Source organism: Pseudophryne corroboree, chromosome 4 (genome assembly GCF_028390025.1).
Source record: "Pseudophryne corroboree isolate aPseCor3 chromosome 4, aPseCor3.hap2, whole genome shotgun sequence".
NCBI classification, from domain to species: Eukaryota; Metazoa; Chordata; class Amphibia; order Anura; family Myobatrachidae; genus Pseudophryne; species Pseudophryne corroboree.
This window is the reverse complement of record NC_086447.1, coordinates 524,105,960-524,121,964: the sequence shown is the minus strand read 5'-3', so window position 1 is coordinate 524,121,964 and position 16,005 is coordinate 524,105,960. Positions and strand designations below refer to the sequence as shown.

At 38.8% G+C, this 16,005-nt stretch overlaps 1 protein-coding gene across 1 annotated transcript in view; it reads left to right on the top strand.

The window, feature by feature from the left end:
- LOC134909895 (uncharacterized) overlaps positions 1 to 16,005 on the top strand; it is a 166,448-nt gene that overhangs the window by 116,316 nt on the left and 34,127 nt on the right. Inside the window, exons 14-17 of the mRNA XM_063917262.1 lie at positions 3,200 to 3,229; positions 5,542 to 5,607; positions 6,102 to 6,167; positions 15,107 to 15,172. Coding sequence (XP_063773332.1) covers positions 3,200 to 3,229; positions 5,542 to 5,607; positions 6,102 to 6,167; positions 15,107 to 15,172 — 228 coding nt within the window. The remainder of the gene's footprint in view (positions 1 to 3,199; positions 3,230 to 5,541; positions 5,608 to 6,101; positions 6,168 to 15,106; positions 15,173 to 16,005) is intronic.

The following is a 16,005-nucleotide window of genomic DNA, read 5'->3' as shown; positions in this document are numbered from 1 at the left end:
CCAATCGCTTGCTGCAGTTTATTGCAGCGCAGCGATCGGGTCGGAACTGCGCAAGCATCGGCATCGCAGTGCTCCGGCACATGCCGGACGGCCTAAGGCCGTCATTCCCTAGCGATCGCCTCTGCCTGATTGACAGGCAGAGGCGGTCGCTGGGTGGGAGGGGGCGGCACGGCGGCGTTTGCCCGCCATTATGGGGGCGTGGTCTGGTCAATGCAGGCGCAACCAGATTGTGCGGGGGAGGGTCGCTGCACTGCGTGACGTCACACGCAGCTGCTTCGACCATGGGCAGCGACGATCAACTCCCGGCCAGCCGCAGGAGCTACGCTGGCTGGGAGTTACTCCACAAGTACAAAAGCATTGCACAGCATGTGGGGGGGCGGACTGACATGCGGGGCGGGCTAGCCCCCCGCATGTCAGGGAAGATGATCGTAGCTATGCTAAATTTAGCACAGCTACGATCAACTCGGAATGACCCCCTATGTCCTTGTTAGAAGCATACAGTCAGTTGCCTGTACGCACTGCACATACTCAGAAAATGAGTGCATGCAAATGCAGCTACGATGAGTCATGCACAGTTTGTGAACACTGTATGTGACTGCAGAGGTGGGACTAGGATGATAAGAGTGGGTCTCAAGTTTAGGAAGGGAGTGTTCATGTGAATGCAAGCAATGCAGATGCTTTTTTACTGAACACGGGGAATGTGCACGTACCTTGTTACTGATGATGATGATGATGATGATGATGATAATAACTAGGGGTAAATCAAGTGTACAAGCTGTGACTACATCACATTTGTATAAAGAAAGCACTCCTTTTTGCAAAGTGGCAGCCCAACTGAAGTGGAACCTCTGTTGCAGAACAGAGTCTAAGTAAACCTACAAACAAAAAATAAAAGAGGCATGCTGTACTGCAGTAAATAGTGTACACAATCTGACATTGTATAATGGTACACTGCTGTGTACTGATAGTGGGCTGGTATGGTGTGACCGCCGGTCACCATACCGATGGCAGGATTCTGGAATTTAGATGCCCGGTGGGGCGAGCGCAACAATGCCCCTTGGAGGCTCGCTGTGCTCACCATGCTGAGGGCTCGGTGGGGTGTCGTGTACACCACGAGTATGAATAGTCCCTGTTAGTCAGCATGCTGATTGTTGGAATTGTGGTGCTGGTGGTGTGAAGCAGTAATCGGTATTGTGACCCGCGGCCTCCTGTCAGACAGTCACATACCTACATCCCCTGATAGAGACTGTATAATAATGTTTTATGAAATACTTTTAAGCCCTTTTCCTGACCCCAAAATTTCACCTTATACAAAGAAGACAGTACCAAAATCTGCACATCACTGTTGTGTAGTATGTGTTAGAAAAAATTTCATATAGATTACATATCTATCTATCTATCTATCTATCTATCTATCTATCTATCTATCTTTCTATTGCCTGTACATTTGAATACATTCTATTAAAGTTACCTGAGATAATTTAGTAAAAGTCCAATCCCAGGGGGAGGATCCAAGATCTTAAAAGTCTAGCAGTGCACTGGAAGACTCCCATGTAAGTTATCAGTGTAGTTCAGGCATTCCCAACCACGGTCCTCAAGGCACACCAACAGTGCATGTTTTAGTGATATCCAGGCTGCAGCACAGATGGTTAACTCAAAATAACTGAGCTACTAATTATGGCCCTAATTCTGAGATGATCGTAGCACAGCTACGATCATTCACATTGACATGTGGGGGGACGCCCAGCACAGGGCTAGTCCGCCCCGCATGTCAGTGCTGGCCTTCCCTGCACAGGGGCGATGTCTTTGCACTTCAAGAGTAGCTCCCAACCAGTGCAGCTTTAGGGTGCTGGCCGGGAGCTACTTGTCGCTCCCCGGCCCACATCGGCTGCGTATGACATCACGCAGCTGCTGTGGCCCACCCCCCACACGGTCCGGCCATGCCTGTGTTGGCCGGACCACGCCCGCAAAATGGTGGCCAAATGCCGCTGCTCTGACCCCTCCCACCTAGCAACCGCCACTGCTTGTCAATCAGGCAGAGGCGATCGCAGCTCATCTACGGCCTTCGGCCGTCTGGCATGTGCCGGCACACTACGGTGCCGGTGCATGCACAGTGGGTACCTGTTCGCTTGGCGATAAAAAGCAGCAAGCAAACAGATCAGAATGACCCCCTAAGTCACCTGTGCTGAAGCCTGGATATCACTAAAACCTACACTGTTAATGTGCCTTGAGGACTGTGGTTGGGAATGCCTGGTGTAGTTGGATAAAGCTGAAAAGCCCAAACACATTTGTCTAGTCTGCTATGTGCTGTCAGACTTTATCAAGGATAGACAGTTGATGAAGTCTGGTCCTGTTTTTGCACTGGATAGAGCTGTTTCCATGGTTCAGTAATGCAAATGTGTTGTTTGTTGTTGGAAGTATGGGAAATGTTAGAGTTTCCGCTCTATTGCATTATGGTGATGGTCTCCTGGAGAAATACTGTACCATGGTATGTGGACAATTGATAAAGTTTTCCACATGTTACACTGTTTAAAAAGAATGAAGAGTCAGGATGCCTGAATCACTAATAATGATTATAGCTTGCTGACTAACTTATCTTACAGATGAATTAATTAAATATATTTTGCTCATACAGTACAGTATATTAACCCCAATTGTTAGACTCAAAGTACAGTTCCTATATAAACTCAATGACAATGTCAAACATATATACAGTACATTGGGCGATTTTCAATTATGTTGCGTCTTCGATCTCCTATCTAAAGTGACGGGAGATCATGGAGCGCAATTCTTTTTTTGCATTGATTGAGCCCATAAAGGTCAGGTTTAGCCACATAAAGCAACTAAACCCAACCAAAGTGCTGGGCGTAATCACAAAAAGTGCCATTTGGTCAATTAAATGGGTAATTTTACGTGCATGTCAGCTCACCACCCCCAGGGGGGTGAGAGCTGGAATGCAAATGCTAGCAGCCATCGTGCCCGAAAGGAGCTACAATTGAATAGCTCTATTTGGGAGCCATATGGTGGCTGCCAGCAGACAAACATTTGAATTCTGCCTTTTATATTTTGATAGACTTTATGTTGAAAAGTTAAAAATAATTGTTTCAGATACTATATGTACAAACATGTGCCAATGGTATATTAAAGTCTAACTGATTTCTGTAAACTTTTTCCTCACCTACTGATACTGTACATTCAGAAGATGAGGACATCATCCCTGAAGAGGAAGGTAAGCTCCCAGAGCATGTTACCATCATATAGTTTTTATTCTTTTAATTTTATTCACTTAAACTGTTTTCTTCAAGTGCTAAGTATGTGGATTCTCTGAGTGCTCTGGCATCCCAACTATTTGTGTTGCCACTAACCATTTTGCACTAATATGGGGTGGGGGAATGGGGGGTGGGGTGTAACAATAGCATCCTTAGTCATTTTAAAGAGCTAATGTACTTAGAAAGCTGGATTTATGCTAAATTATTTATTTTTTCACGCTGAATTAGTATATAATTTCTCACACTTAGAGAAGAAAGTAATAGACTCACCAGTGTCTGGTGAGTTTCAAGTATCCATATGTAATAAATGCAAATAAAGTCATAGGGATAAATTTACTAAAACTTCTAAAACAGAGAATTGGTGATGTTGCCCATAGCAACCAATCAGATGCTGTCTATCATTTCTCTATTGCCTTTTAGAAAATGGTAGACAGCTTCTGATTGGTTGCTATGGGCAAAACCACCAATTCTCTGTTTTAGAAGCTTAAGTAAATTTACCCCAAAGTCACCAGAAGCAATCTCGACTGGATGCAATTCACCATCCCAATGTTTGTTAATGTTAAACATAAAAGTCATCAAATATAATTGTCTACAACTTGTAAACTCTTCGGAAATGTGCCAGAAAACCATGAGAATAAAATAGGTTCCTCTGGCTGATGAGTTTACTTGAATTCCATACATTTTGAGCTATCTGTCTGGTAAGAACATTATAAATAGCCACAGTAGTGCCAGAAGTACATCCATGTTGGTACTTGCAGTGCCAGAGCTTGTAATTTAATTGTTACTTAAGTTCTAGCATTAATTAATGTGGCCCAGATAGTGCAGAATGCATGTGTTTTGAACAATCTTTCTGACCACAGCCATTTTCCAGCAGGTTTGTCCTTTCTTTCCTGCCACAAATCACTAAACATTGCCATGGATATTCTTTCTAAGCCTCATAATCAGCTTCTATTATATCTGACACATTTGAGGGGGAAATCTCTTATCTCACCACTTACAATGAGGTGCTATTAATTTGGACATGGAATTCTAAAATTGATATTACAGCTTAAGTTACAAAGTCTGCTTTTACCATGTATGCTGCCCAGTGCTTTATAAGAGATTAGCTTTGCATCCTGTAAAATTAGTTTCATCAATTGTGTTTCAGTACGTGAATCAATTAAAATTATATTTTTTTTTACAAAGCCTAAGAGTTATTAGAGGTTTTTGTAGTTCTTTATTAAATCATTAACCTAAATAGACTTTTGGCCTTTGCAGTGGTAGATTATTTAGGCAGATCAGAAAACATTACCTTTTGTTACTGTATCTCTGGAAATTATACCAATTAATTCCCATTTAAAAGGTAAATTTGAACAAGGTTTGGAGAAAATGAGTGGAAAGCACACAAGAATATAAATTACGCCAATTATTTACATTGCTACATGAGTTAGCATATATTTTTACCATTAATACTCCAAAAAAAAAATATTACATTAGTCACTAAAATACAAGAAACAGCAGCTAAAAATACTGGTAAAGATAGCTGACTAAAGAATTTATCTAAAAATACAGGAAAAGTTTATTTGATTAAAGGGAATCAGAATGGAACTTGGCTATATCATTGACAATGGCAGCACATACAACATATAAACCTCCCTAACACCATATTTAGTTGTAAAGTTGTTATTATTATTATTAGTAGTAGTAGTAGTAGTAGTAGTAGTAGTAATAGTAGTAGTAGTAGTAGTAGTAGCAGTAGTAGTAGTAGTAGCAGCAGCAGCAGTAGTAGTAGTAGTAGTAGTAGTAGTAGTAGTAGTAGTAATTGTTGGCTAAATTACTCAAGGAATTATAATATTTGTTTAATCATTGTACACTACCTTACAAAAAAGGATGGAAAACTTTTCTGTTTTTTTATGCAACCAATTAGCTTGTAACCTATGGATATATTCAAGGTATCAAGGTTTCCCTATTTGATCATGATGTAATAATATCCACCATATAAACAAAATGCTCGCTTTGGTGCATTTATAGTGTTTATTCACTTTAATTTTAGCTTTAGTGACCTGGAAATATTTACACCTCTCCAATATAAAAACCTTGCTTTCTAATTGTATTACGTTTACAGAATCACTTCATAAATTAAAATAAAATATTATGACATAATGTATTTGCTTTTTGCCATTGTCAGCATTTTAGTTGACTCTACTTGTCCTCTGAGTAAACTGTCTTCTTTGTCATCTTTGATCTTCCTTTACTACTCAGATAACAAACAATTGTAATTATATTACCTTAGGTCTTCTTCACTACATCCAGAGCACCATTTATGATGGCCTTAACAAACTTAACCAATTTGGAGAAGGTAAAGTCATGATACTATTCAGCAGCAGTGTAACATAAAGCAGCAAACAATCTTGATATTTATTTTTGTGTATGAGGGGGGCAATTCAATTGTTTTCCTCTGCGGCTGTTACTGGTTGATACCTGATGTGCAATTCAATTGTTCCTCCACTCATGTGCAAGTGCTGTGGGGAACACAATTTTCTTCTCAGAACTTCCTGAGGCGGTGAGAAGAAATGTGTGAATAAGTCTGTGGTTTGGCCTTTACATGGATTTAGCTGCTATAATGGCTATTTGATAGATAATTAATGGGCTCCCAGAATAATTAAATTGGCTCTATTTGGGTAACCACTAATTATAGTGGTGCCCAAAATAATTGCATTCCCCATGAAGAACATTGATCAGCTGCTTAGGGAATGGCTGAGAAAAAGCGTTCATGCAATAATATAAAGTGAAAAATTAACAATGGCTTACTTCTATTTCAAAAACATAAAACCTGTGTCTCAATTTATTTAGGTGTTATTCAGAACTTAAAGAGTCTCTTCTATGATGGTCTTAATAGGCTCAGTTTGTTTAAAGAAGGTAATATTTGTCTACACTATAATCATGGAAACTTGCAATGTTATTTAAGGAATGTGTTTTTCTTCCCAGTCAAATATCTTTCTTATGCTCAATGAACATTAATTAGTAGAAAAATATATACATATAACAGAGTTTTGTCAACTCATGGATAAGTAATGTGAATATAAAAATTGCTAATATAGCTCAATATATCACTTTAAATTTGAAAATATTTACATATAAATACAAAACATAAACCTTGTGAATCAGCATATATTGAAAAATACAATATATCAATATTTCATATTTAAATGAGTATAACATATGATATGACATACAAAATAGATCTGCAGATCTGATGTATATTCATAAAAACAAACATTCTCCGCAAAATTGTGTACAATTATCCAGTTAGTCTTATTCAAAGGAAAAAATAACTATTTACTCCATTCAGATACACAATCAAAATGTGTTTTAGACTACATAAATATTATGTATACTCCCAGGATGTTTTAAATCACAGATGTTATTCACTGCAGTTGAAAGGAGCTAGACTGAAGGACAGTTTGCAGTGTGTGGAGGCATAACAAACAACATTTTTCCACATGTGCCAATAATTAAGCACAAAACATTAGAATCAGGTAGATAAATAATAAAGAAATATCAAATCACTTCACCTGAAAAGAAAGTGCTTGAAAATAGATAAAGATACCCTACAGCTGGGTGTCCCAATTGGAGTAAATCATGTGATAGCAAATCCTTGCAGAATGACAGTAAATCCTCACTATGCATACTGTGTGCTCCACTGTAAACAAGTCACAAACTTGAATGTGCAGCAACACCCTGTATTACTTTCAATCATTGCTTGTGTAAATAGATGGACACAAAGTTCGAACAGACATAACAACTATGATTTTATATATATATATATATATATATATATATATATTGGTGGAGTACTGCCTGTGCACCTACCGCTGGCACCAGGACTTTTACTGCTGTATTTAACAGGTGTGCTGTCCGTCTCTATGTATATATATATATATATATATATATATATATATATATATATATATACACAGTGCCTTGCTAAAGTATTCACCCCCCTTGGCTTTTTACCTATTTTGTTACATTAGCTGTAATTTTTTTTATATGAATTTTATGTGAAGGATCTGCACAAAATAGCCTAAGGTGGTGAAGTGAAATTAGCAACCAATTACCTTCAGAAGTCACATAATTAGTGAAATGAAGTCCACATGTGATATGTCAGTATAAACACACCTTTTCTGAAAGACCCCAGAGGCTGCAACACCACTAAGCAAGAGGAATCACACCATGAAGACCAAGGAGCTCTCCAAACAAGTCAGGGATAAAGGTGTTGAGAAGTACAAGTCAGAGTTGGGTCAGGGTTGGGTTATAAAAAATATCCAAATCTTTGATGATTCCCCGGACTACATCAAATCCATCATCTTCAAATGGAAAGAACATTGTACCACAACAAACCTGCCAAGAGAGGGCCAGCTACCAAAACTCACAGGCCGGGCAAGGAGGGCATTAATCAGAGAGGCAGCACAGAGACCAAAAGGTAACCCTGAAGGAGCTGCAGAGTTCAACAGCAGAGACTGGTGTATCTGTGCATGTGACCACAATAAGCCGTATACTCCATAGAGCTTGGCTTTATGGAAGAGTGGCCAGAAAAAAGCCATTACTTAGTGTTGAAAATAAGAATGCACATTTTGAGTTTGCTAAAAGGCATGTGAATGACTCCCCAAATGTATGGAGGAAGGTGCTATGGTCAGATGAGACTAAAATTTTACTTTTCGGCCACCAAGGAAAATGCTATGTCAGGCGCAAACCCAAAACATCCCATCACCCCTAGAACACTATCCCCACAGTGAAACATGGTGGTGGCAGCCTTATGCTGTAGGGATGTTTTTCAGCAGCAGGGACTGGAAAACTGTTTTGAGTCGAGGGAAAGATGGATGGTGCTAAATACAGGAATATTCTTGAGCAAAACCTGTTTCAGTCTGCCTGTGATTTGAGACTGGGATGGAGGTTCACCTTCCAGCAGCACAATGACCAGAAGCAGTGGAGGGGTCCTGGGGTGCACACCAGTAATGAGAGGTGCAACCTTGCGGAGACCTTTCAGTAGAACTGCATACAAAGAAAAGGTTTCAGGTGCACAATTCAAACACTAACAATTTATTAATAATAATTATTGCAATAAAATTTTGCATTTTGAGCGAGGTTCTTCGCATAGTTATTGCAATAAGTAATAGCTTGCCCACCACATCCAGGTGACCTCATTAGTCAAGCAAGTCCCTAACATTTTGTGGGTACAAATCTAGGGTGCGGGACACCCCAAAATGAAGCAGCTGTGTGATCCCGGGTGCAACACTAAAGTGAAAAAATATATAGAAAAAAAGTGAAAATAGGTTAGTGAGAGAGGCTGCTGAAAACAGCTGGGGTAAATTAGTGAGGTAACAAAGTGAGAAATATAGCAGTGAGAGTTAAGTAGTGAAAATTTAAGGTAGGAAATGAGTTACATTGAAACAAAACACACAATAGGGATGAAAGTAAATATGAAAATATGTGTTAATCTGTGTTGCTCCTGAGGCTAAACAGCCACAGCAGTCCAGGGGGACCTACACCCCAGAAATCTACCCCCATCTGATAATCCAATATACATTTGTGTAGGACTCACCTTGCTCTGCAAGCAGTCTAAGAAATGTCAGGGACCTAATTAAAACCAATATATAGGACAGGTGGGCACGGGTGATACCACCAAGCAGAAGGGGTATCTGGCCTTCTATTGTGTATATAATACACAGTATTAAGTATACAGAGGAGGGAAGCACACCGGTAATGAGAAGTGCAAACCTGTAGAGACCTTTCAGAAGAACTGTACAATTCAAACACTACCAATTTGTTACTAATAATCATTGCCATACAATTTTGCATTTTGAGCAAGGTTCTTCGCATAATTATGACCATAAGTAATGGCTTGCCCACCACGTCCAGGTGACCTCATTAGTCGGGCAAGTCCATAACAATTTGGGGGGTACAAATCTAGGGCGCGGGACACCCCACAATGAAGCAGCTGAGCAGCAATGACCCAAAGCATACTGCTAAAGCAATACTCGAGTGGTTTAAGGGGAAACATTTAAATGTGTTGGAATGGCCTAGTCAAAGCCCAGATCTCAATCCAATTGGGAATCTGTGGTCAGTCTTGAAGATTGCTGTTCATAAGCAGAAACCATTAAACATGAAGGAGCTGGAGCAGTTTTTCCTTGAGGAATGGGCAAAAATCCCAGTGGCAAGATGTGGCAAGCTCATAGAGACTTACCCAAAGTGACTTGCAGCTGTAATTGCTGCAAAAGGTGGCTCTACAAAGTACTGATTTTAGGGGGGTGAATAATTATGCACGCTGAAGTTTTTTGTTATTTTTTCCTATTTGTTGTTTGCTTCACAATAATAATAAAAATCTTCAAAGTTGTAGGCATGTTCTGTGAATTAAATGATGCAAACCTTCAAACAATCCATTTTAATTCCAGGTTGTGAGTCAGCTCAACAAAACATGAAAAATGCAAAGGAGTAAATACTTTAGCAAGGCACTGTATATATATATATATATATATGTATCATGGAACATATTCAAACTGCTGTAAAGTATACTTAACTATTTGGAAGATTGTACCTTGCTATTTGGGAAAATGTATGTCAGTGAGTGATCCCATGTGCACACCACAGGAATCCCAGTTAGATAAGGGTGGTCTTATCTAACTAGGATTCCCAATCCCACGGTACGCACATGGGACCCATCACCAATGCCAGAGAGAAAACTGAGTACAATTGACTAGTACTAGTCTTTACACTTCTTCTCTTTTCATGTGTTCCCTCATTGGTACAACAGCTTAATCTAATGCTGGGCACACACTGATAGATATATCTGCAGATCAATTGATCTGCAGAAATATCTATAGCCAGATCGGGCATTGTGTTGTGGATACACACTGCCCGATCCATCATGACTGACATCACGAACTGGGCGGGCATAAACATGTGCCCGCCCAGTTCAGCCCTCAGTCACAGCCAGTTGCCACAGCATGTGTACGGGCAATCGACTGACCGCCCGTACACACACAATGATGCTCCAATATATCTGTAGATGTATTGGTCATCATGTGTGCTGCAGGGCTGACGTGATATGTCTCTGAACGACGGCATTCACAGACATATCGCTGGTACACACTGGCCGACGGCCAGGGATATATCGGTCTTTCGATACAATGGCTGATATATCGGCCAGTGTGTACCCATCATAATCTGTTTTAATTAGGTGAATACTAACAGTAGAAACACTCCTCTGAAGCTTTTGCTTTCCACTCTGTCATTAACCATCCACTGTTCACTCTAGAAAATGGATGTGTCTACTTTATTCCTAACCGCAAGGTGCCAGCAGCTTTATCATTTACTAATTCATTAGCATTGCAGTTGTTATTAATTAGTTAATTATATATATTAGTTAGTGACTGGTTATCCAAATTACTTTTTTGTAATTTCCATGCAAACTCTTGCAGGCAAGTCAAATCCTATGTAATTTTGCAGTAATGAACAATGTTAAATGTAAATTGTACTTTTATTGCTAAGCCATTATTATCTTGAATTTATCTCACAAAGAACAGCTCCCTCTGGTTCCCATTTATCAATAATAGCATTTGCAATGCAATCCGGATATAACATTAGCACCCAAGATCACAATGAGGGATGTGATTATAGCGGCCAGATTTAAAAAGCTGCACAAGCAGGGACAGGTGCTCAGAAAGGAGCCCATCCCTGCAGTATAATTGCTGAAGTGCTGGGATTCCTGTGTATGCGCGGTCTGCTAGCAACACATGCATGGTGGCCATTGCAAGGGAGAGGTCTAGAGTAGCCTTCTCCCAGTGCTTTCTGCAAAGTTTAGCCCATAGGTTACAATGAGCTAATGCAATCTTCAGAAGGTGTTAGTTCTAGGGGTCAGGGTTGGGAATGCTTTGAATTCCAGAGCTTGGTAAATCTGACAACATTGCATAACCCATAGAAATCTATGGGGGTTGCAGCTGCTGTCAGGAATGGAGGGATTGCAGCAGATATCAGGGATATTCCCTCCTTCATACATGTGAGTTATACTAAATATTTGCAGTTACCAACCAAAAATGGGTATTTTCAGGAAATAAAGCACAAACATGTATTGATAAATGGACCCCTATAAGAGAATAATGATGTAATAAATATACAGTACTGCAATGTTTTTTAGACAAGGAAAGTAGCCTAGACAAAAAATAAAAATAAAATATTTATAAAAAGAGATATAATAAACTTCTCAAAGAGCCTTAAAATATATGTAACAAAAATGTGTAAAAACCAATTACAAAGTATTACTTAAAACTGCAACAAATGAAGAAATGCTTATTGTAAATGATTGAATGGATATCAAAAGAAGAATTCTATATAGCATTTGAGATGAAGCCATAACTGTATAAACATCACATATAAACTTAAAAATACTATTAATACCTACTGTATAATGAGTGCTAAGTATCAAATGACACAATACAAAATCTTTTGCTGGCTCATTTATACTTTCTAAAACTGAATGAAAGTATATATGAAAGTATATATTGCTGCTCATATATGCTTTCATTTAGAGTCAGAAATTATAAATCGAATTCAAATGCTTTAATAATATTTAGAATTGTATACTAAATATAAAGATTATAAAAGATCCTATCATGTACTAGAAATAATCTAAATTAAGGCACTTGACCAGTTCTGTAATTAAAATATTGGCACTCAGGGTTTACCATGTCTAATGAATAAAAGAGCCTATAAAGTCTCAACTTCATTATACAGTATACCAAAGGTCCTCAAGGCACCCCACAGTCCAGGTTATAAGTTTATCCATGCTGTGCCAAGATGACTTAAATAGCACTTCAATCAATTTGATTTAACCATCTGTGCTGAGCCATGGATATACCTAAAACCTGGACCGTTGGGGTGCCTTGAGGACTGTGTTTGAGAACCTCTGTTATATACACATTAAATATATCAGGTGAATATTATCTACATAAAATAAAGCATTAAGCATTTACAATTTCTATATAAACCCATTACTTAGTTAACATTTCATTTAGCTTGTGATTGTTATAATTGTTGATTAAGATTGACTCTGAATTTAAATTATTATTATTATTATCATCAAACACATTTTATCTTTTTAAGGGCATTGTGAAAATGAATGAATATCAAACTCATTAAAAACGGTAAAGAGAATAAGAGAATAAAGAATAATCTAGTGGCACTTGGTGTTGCTATTATGAAGTGCCAAAACAACAATAAGTCTAATAACTATAATGACCAGGGATATAAACAAACAAAATTAATGAAACAAATCTAAAGCACTAAATATAAATCCCAGGAGCTCAGAGGTAAAATAACAATTGATAGAGTGTATCATAATATGCCTTACAATATAAAACTCTATACAGCTGTAGAAGAAGTGCATGACTCATAATATTAGGTGCAAGATTAATGGCAAATAGCAACAAATGAGTATATGAACATTATTACATGTATAACAATTCATTCCTCATGGCCAAATACAATAGAGAGTTTAGCCTAATCCAGGATCATTGACCCCTCCGAACATGGAATTGTGCAAAAAATAAACAAATGCGGCATCCAATTGAGGAAAGTAATATTTCAAATTTTTGGGGCTTACTACCTTCATTAAAAGTGGCGACTTCTAAACGCTGTGATTGGTAGTTTGGATAAGAACTTAAATGACAGTTGTAAAGCTAATATAGGGCCTGATACATATTGGTATGCAAACAGAATGGCTTGAGTACAAATATTATGATTAGGGGTCTCAGCATGATTGAAATTCTGTGGCAGTTGGGGGGCAGAGTGGGGGTGGTACCCAGCACCATTCTTCAAAATGGGGCATGTTGCCCCCATTTTGAAGGCATCATGAGTCCAGGGTCTGCATTGTAGGATGAAAACTTTGTGGAGCCAGGAGTCCAGATCCTACAGTCAGCATGAGTAAGCTTCATCTTATGTAGGCTGTTTAGTGCCTGTAACCTCAGATGTAGCACTTGTATCCTTGCTAATGCTAACAGTAGGCGCCTATCTCTTACCGATGTCTCCTGCTGCATTAGAATTTGATTTAAATAGAATGGCACATATGCTTCCTTGCAGCTGTACAATTATAGCTGTACAATTACATACAAACATGATTCAGGCCTATAGTATGTATGTATTTATGTATATACTGTACATTCAAATTAATCTTGATCTATTATGGTATGAGCCAACATATAGAAGTTGGAATATGTCTTATCAAATAATGATATGATTTAAGAAGTGTTTGAAAATATTGTTAGGCACAGAAGCTTGGGTGGAAACAAGTTTCTCCATTGTACCACTTTGCTGCTGGTAACAGGTAAACGCAGAGGCTGATTCTGAGTAGGACCAAAAAAATTAAAAAAGCTAGTAACTTTGCACCTGAACAAAACATGTAGCAATGCAAATACATAATAATATAATTTATTTTTATGAGGATAAATACTGGCTGCTTTAACATGTAGCCTTCATAGGTTGAGCAGCTGTATTTGTACACTGTAATTTAGATATGTGTTTGGATACACCCCTCCCGACTCTAAATCACTCTGCACATTTTACATTTGCCTCACCTGCAGTGCAACACAATTTTGCAAAGATACAAAATTGCTTGCTCTTTTTTCTTTGGTCCCATCTATGAATCCTCCCCAAAGTGTTAGTCACCAGAAGAGAACAGAAGAACTATAAACAATACATTCTAAATCAGATTAGTGACTGATTTCAATATATTAAAACAAAAACTCTTTGCTTCCTCTTAGATTGTGTTCACTTTATTCAAAATCTCTTCTCTGATGCAGTTACTAAATTTACTCAAGTTGGAGAAGGTCATATTATTTCTGTGATTTACAGTATATGTTATATCTGTGTGTGTGTTTGTATATATGTGTTTAAACAGACACCCCTTGCCAGCTTCTCTTATCCTCAACTTTTTCCGAAGATGAAAATTAGGTTCATGGGGGTAATTCAGGTTTGTTAGCAAACCAAAAAAGCTCACTAATGGGTAAAACCATGTTGCACTGCAGGGGGGGGGGGGAGAGAGTTAGATTTGGGTGGGTTATTTTGTTTCTGTGCATGGTAAATCCTGGCTGCTTTATTTTTACACTGCTATTTAGATTTCAGTTTGAACACACTCCACCCAAATCTAACTCTCTCTGAACATGTTAACTCCACCTGAATTGCAACAATGTTTTGCCCATTAGTGTGCACTGCTTATTTGGTTTGCTAACAAGCCTGAATAATGCCCCATGTGTGTGAAAATCGGCCATCTAGGTAATCCTCAGGTTACTCTAGATGGTCGGTGTATTCACATCCATGTTTTCTAAAGTGCTGGTCCTCGCAACATCTTGCCCACCCACAAATTGTGACTGACTGCGGCTTAGGGGGCACAACAATTCTGCACATATACAGTACAGATCTTGCATGTGCACTGATCTCCTAACATATGAAATGCATGTAAACCACTGGGTTTGCTTACATCTCTGAAAAAGACTCGGACCCATTATGATATAACTCAATACTTTATCTTACTGTATGTTGGAGAACTGTTGATGCCCTGTATTTTCATAATATTTTTCCCTCTCATTGCAAATCTCTAAAACATAGGAGTTTGTGTTAGTTAGTGGTTCTTTACTGTTTAAGTTATTATACAACCAGTTAAACATCTGTATTAACAGATTGTTTGTGCTTCACAGTGCTATGTGCATATATAAAACTTAATTCAAACTCCATTCTAATTACAATGATGTCATATCACTGGTGTCCAATCAACTCATGGTACACCAATTTCATCTTTCTACTTCCAGGTGTTCTCCAGTATTTCCAGGGTATCTTCTATCATGGGCTTAATAGGCTTAATCAGTTGAAAGAAGGTAATTAAAACAACCACTAACAAATAAGAGAAAGAATAGCCATGATTCTGGGTATTTGTACTCAATGAAACATAATAAATATGTAATTGTCATAAATTATTACGTTTTTACTAGAGATAAGCGGGTTCAGTTCTCTGAGATCCGAACCCCCCAGAACATCACGTGGTTTACACGGGTCCGAGGCAGCCTCGGTTCTTCCCGCCTTACTTTGTGAACCCAAATGGGGGAAAACATCATCATCCCGCTGTCAGATTCTCGCGAGATTCGGATTCCATATAAAGAGCCGCGCGTCGCCGCCATTTTCACTCGTGCATTGTCGAAATGTGGCTATGTTCTCTGAGTGGAAAGCTCAATATCAGCTCAATATCAGTGCTCATTATCTGTGCTGCATTGTGGTGACCAGTATACTACAGTACAATAGTCCAGTGCTGTTCTCGCTGCCCAGTGTTAGTTCTAGTATCCTCATCAGTGCTCATTGTCTTGCTGCTGCATTGTGGTGACCAGCATACTACTGCAATACAATAGTCCAGTGCTGTTCTCGCTGCCCAGTGTCAGTGCTAGTATCCTCATCAGTGCTCATTGTCTTGCTGCTGCATTGTGGTGACCAGTATACTACTGCAATACAATAGTCCAGTGCTGTTCTCGCTGCCCAGTGTCAGTTCTAGTATCCTCATCAGTGCTCATTGTCTTGCTGCTGCATTGTGGTGACCAGTATATTACAGTACAATAGTCCAGTGCTGTTCTCGCTGCCCAGTGTCAGTTCTAGTATTCTCATCAGTGCTCATTTTCTTGCTGCTGCATTGTGGTGACAAGTATATTACAGTACAATAGTC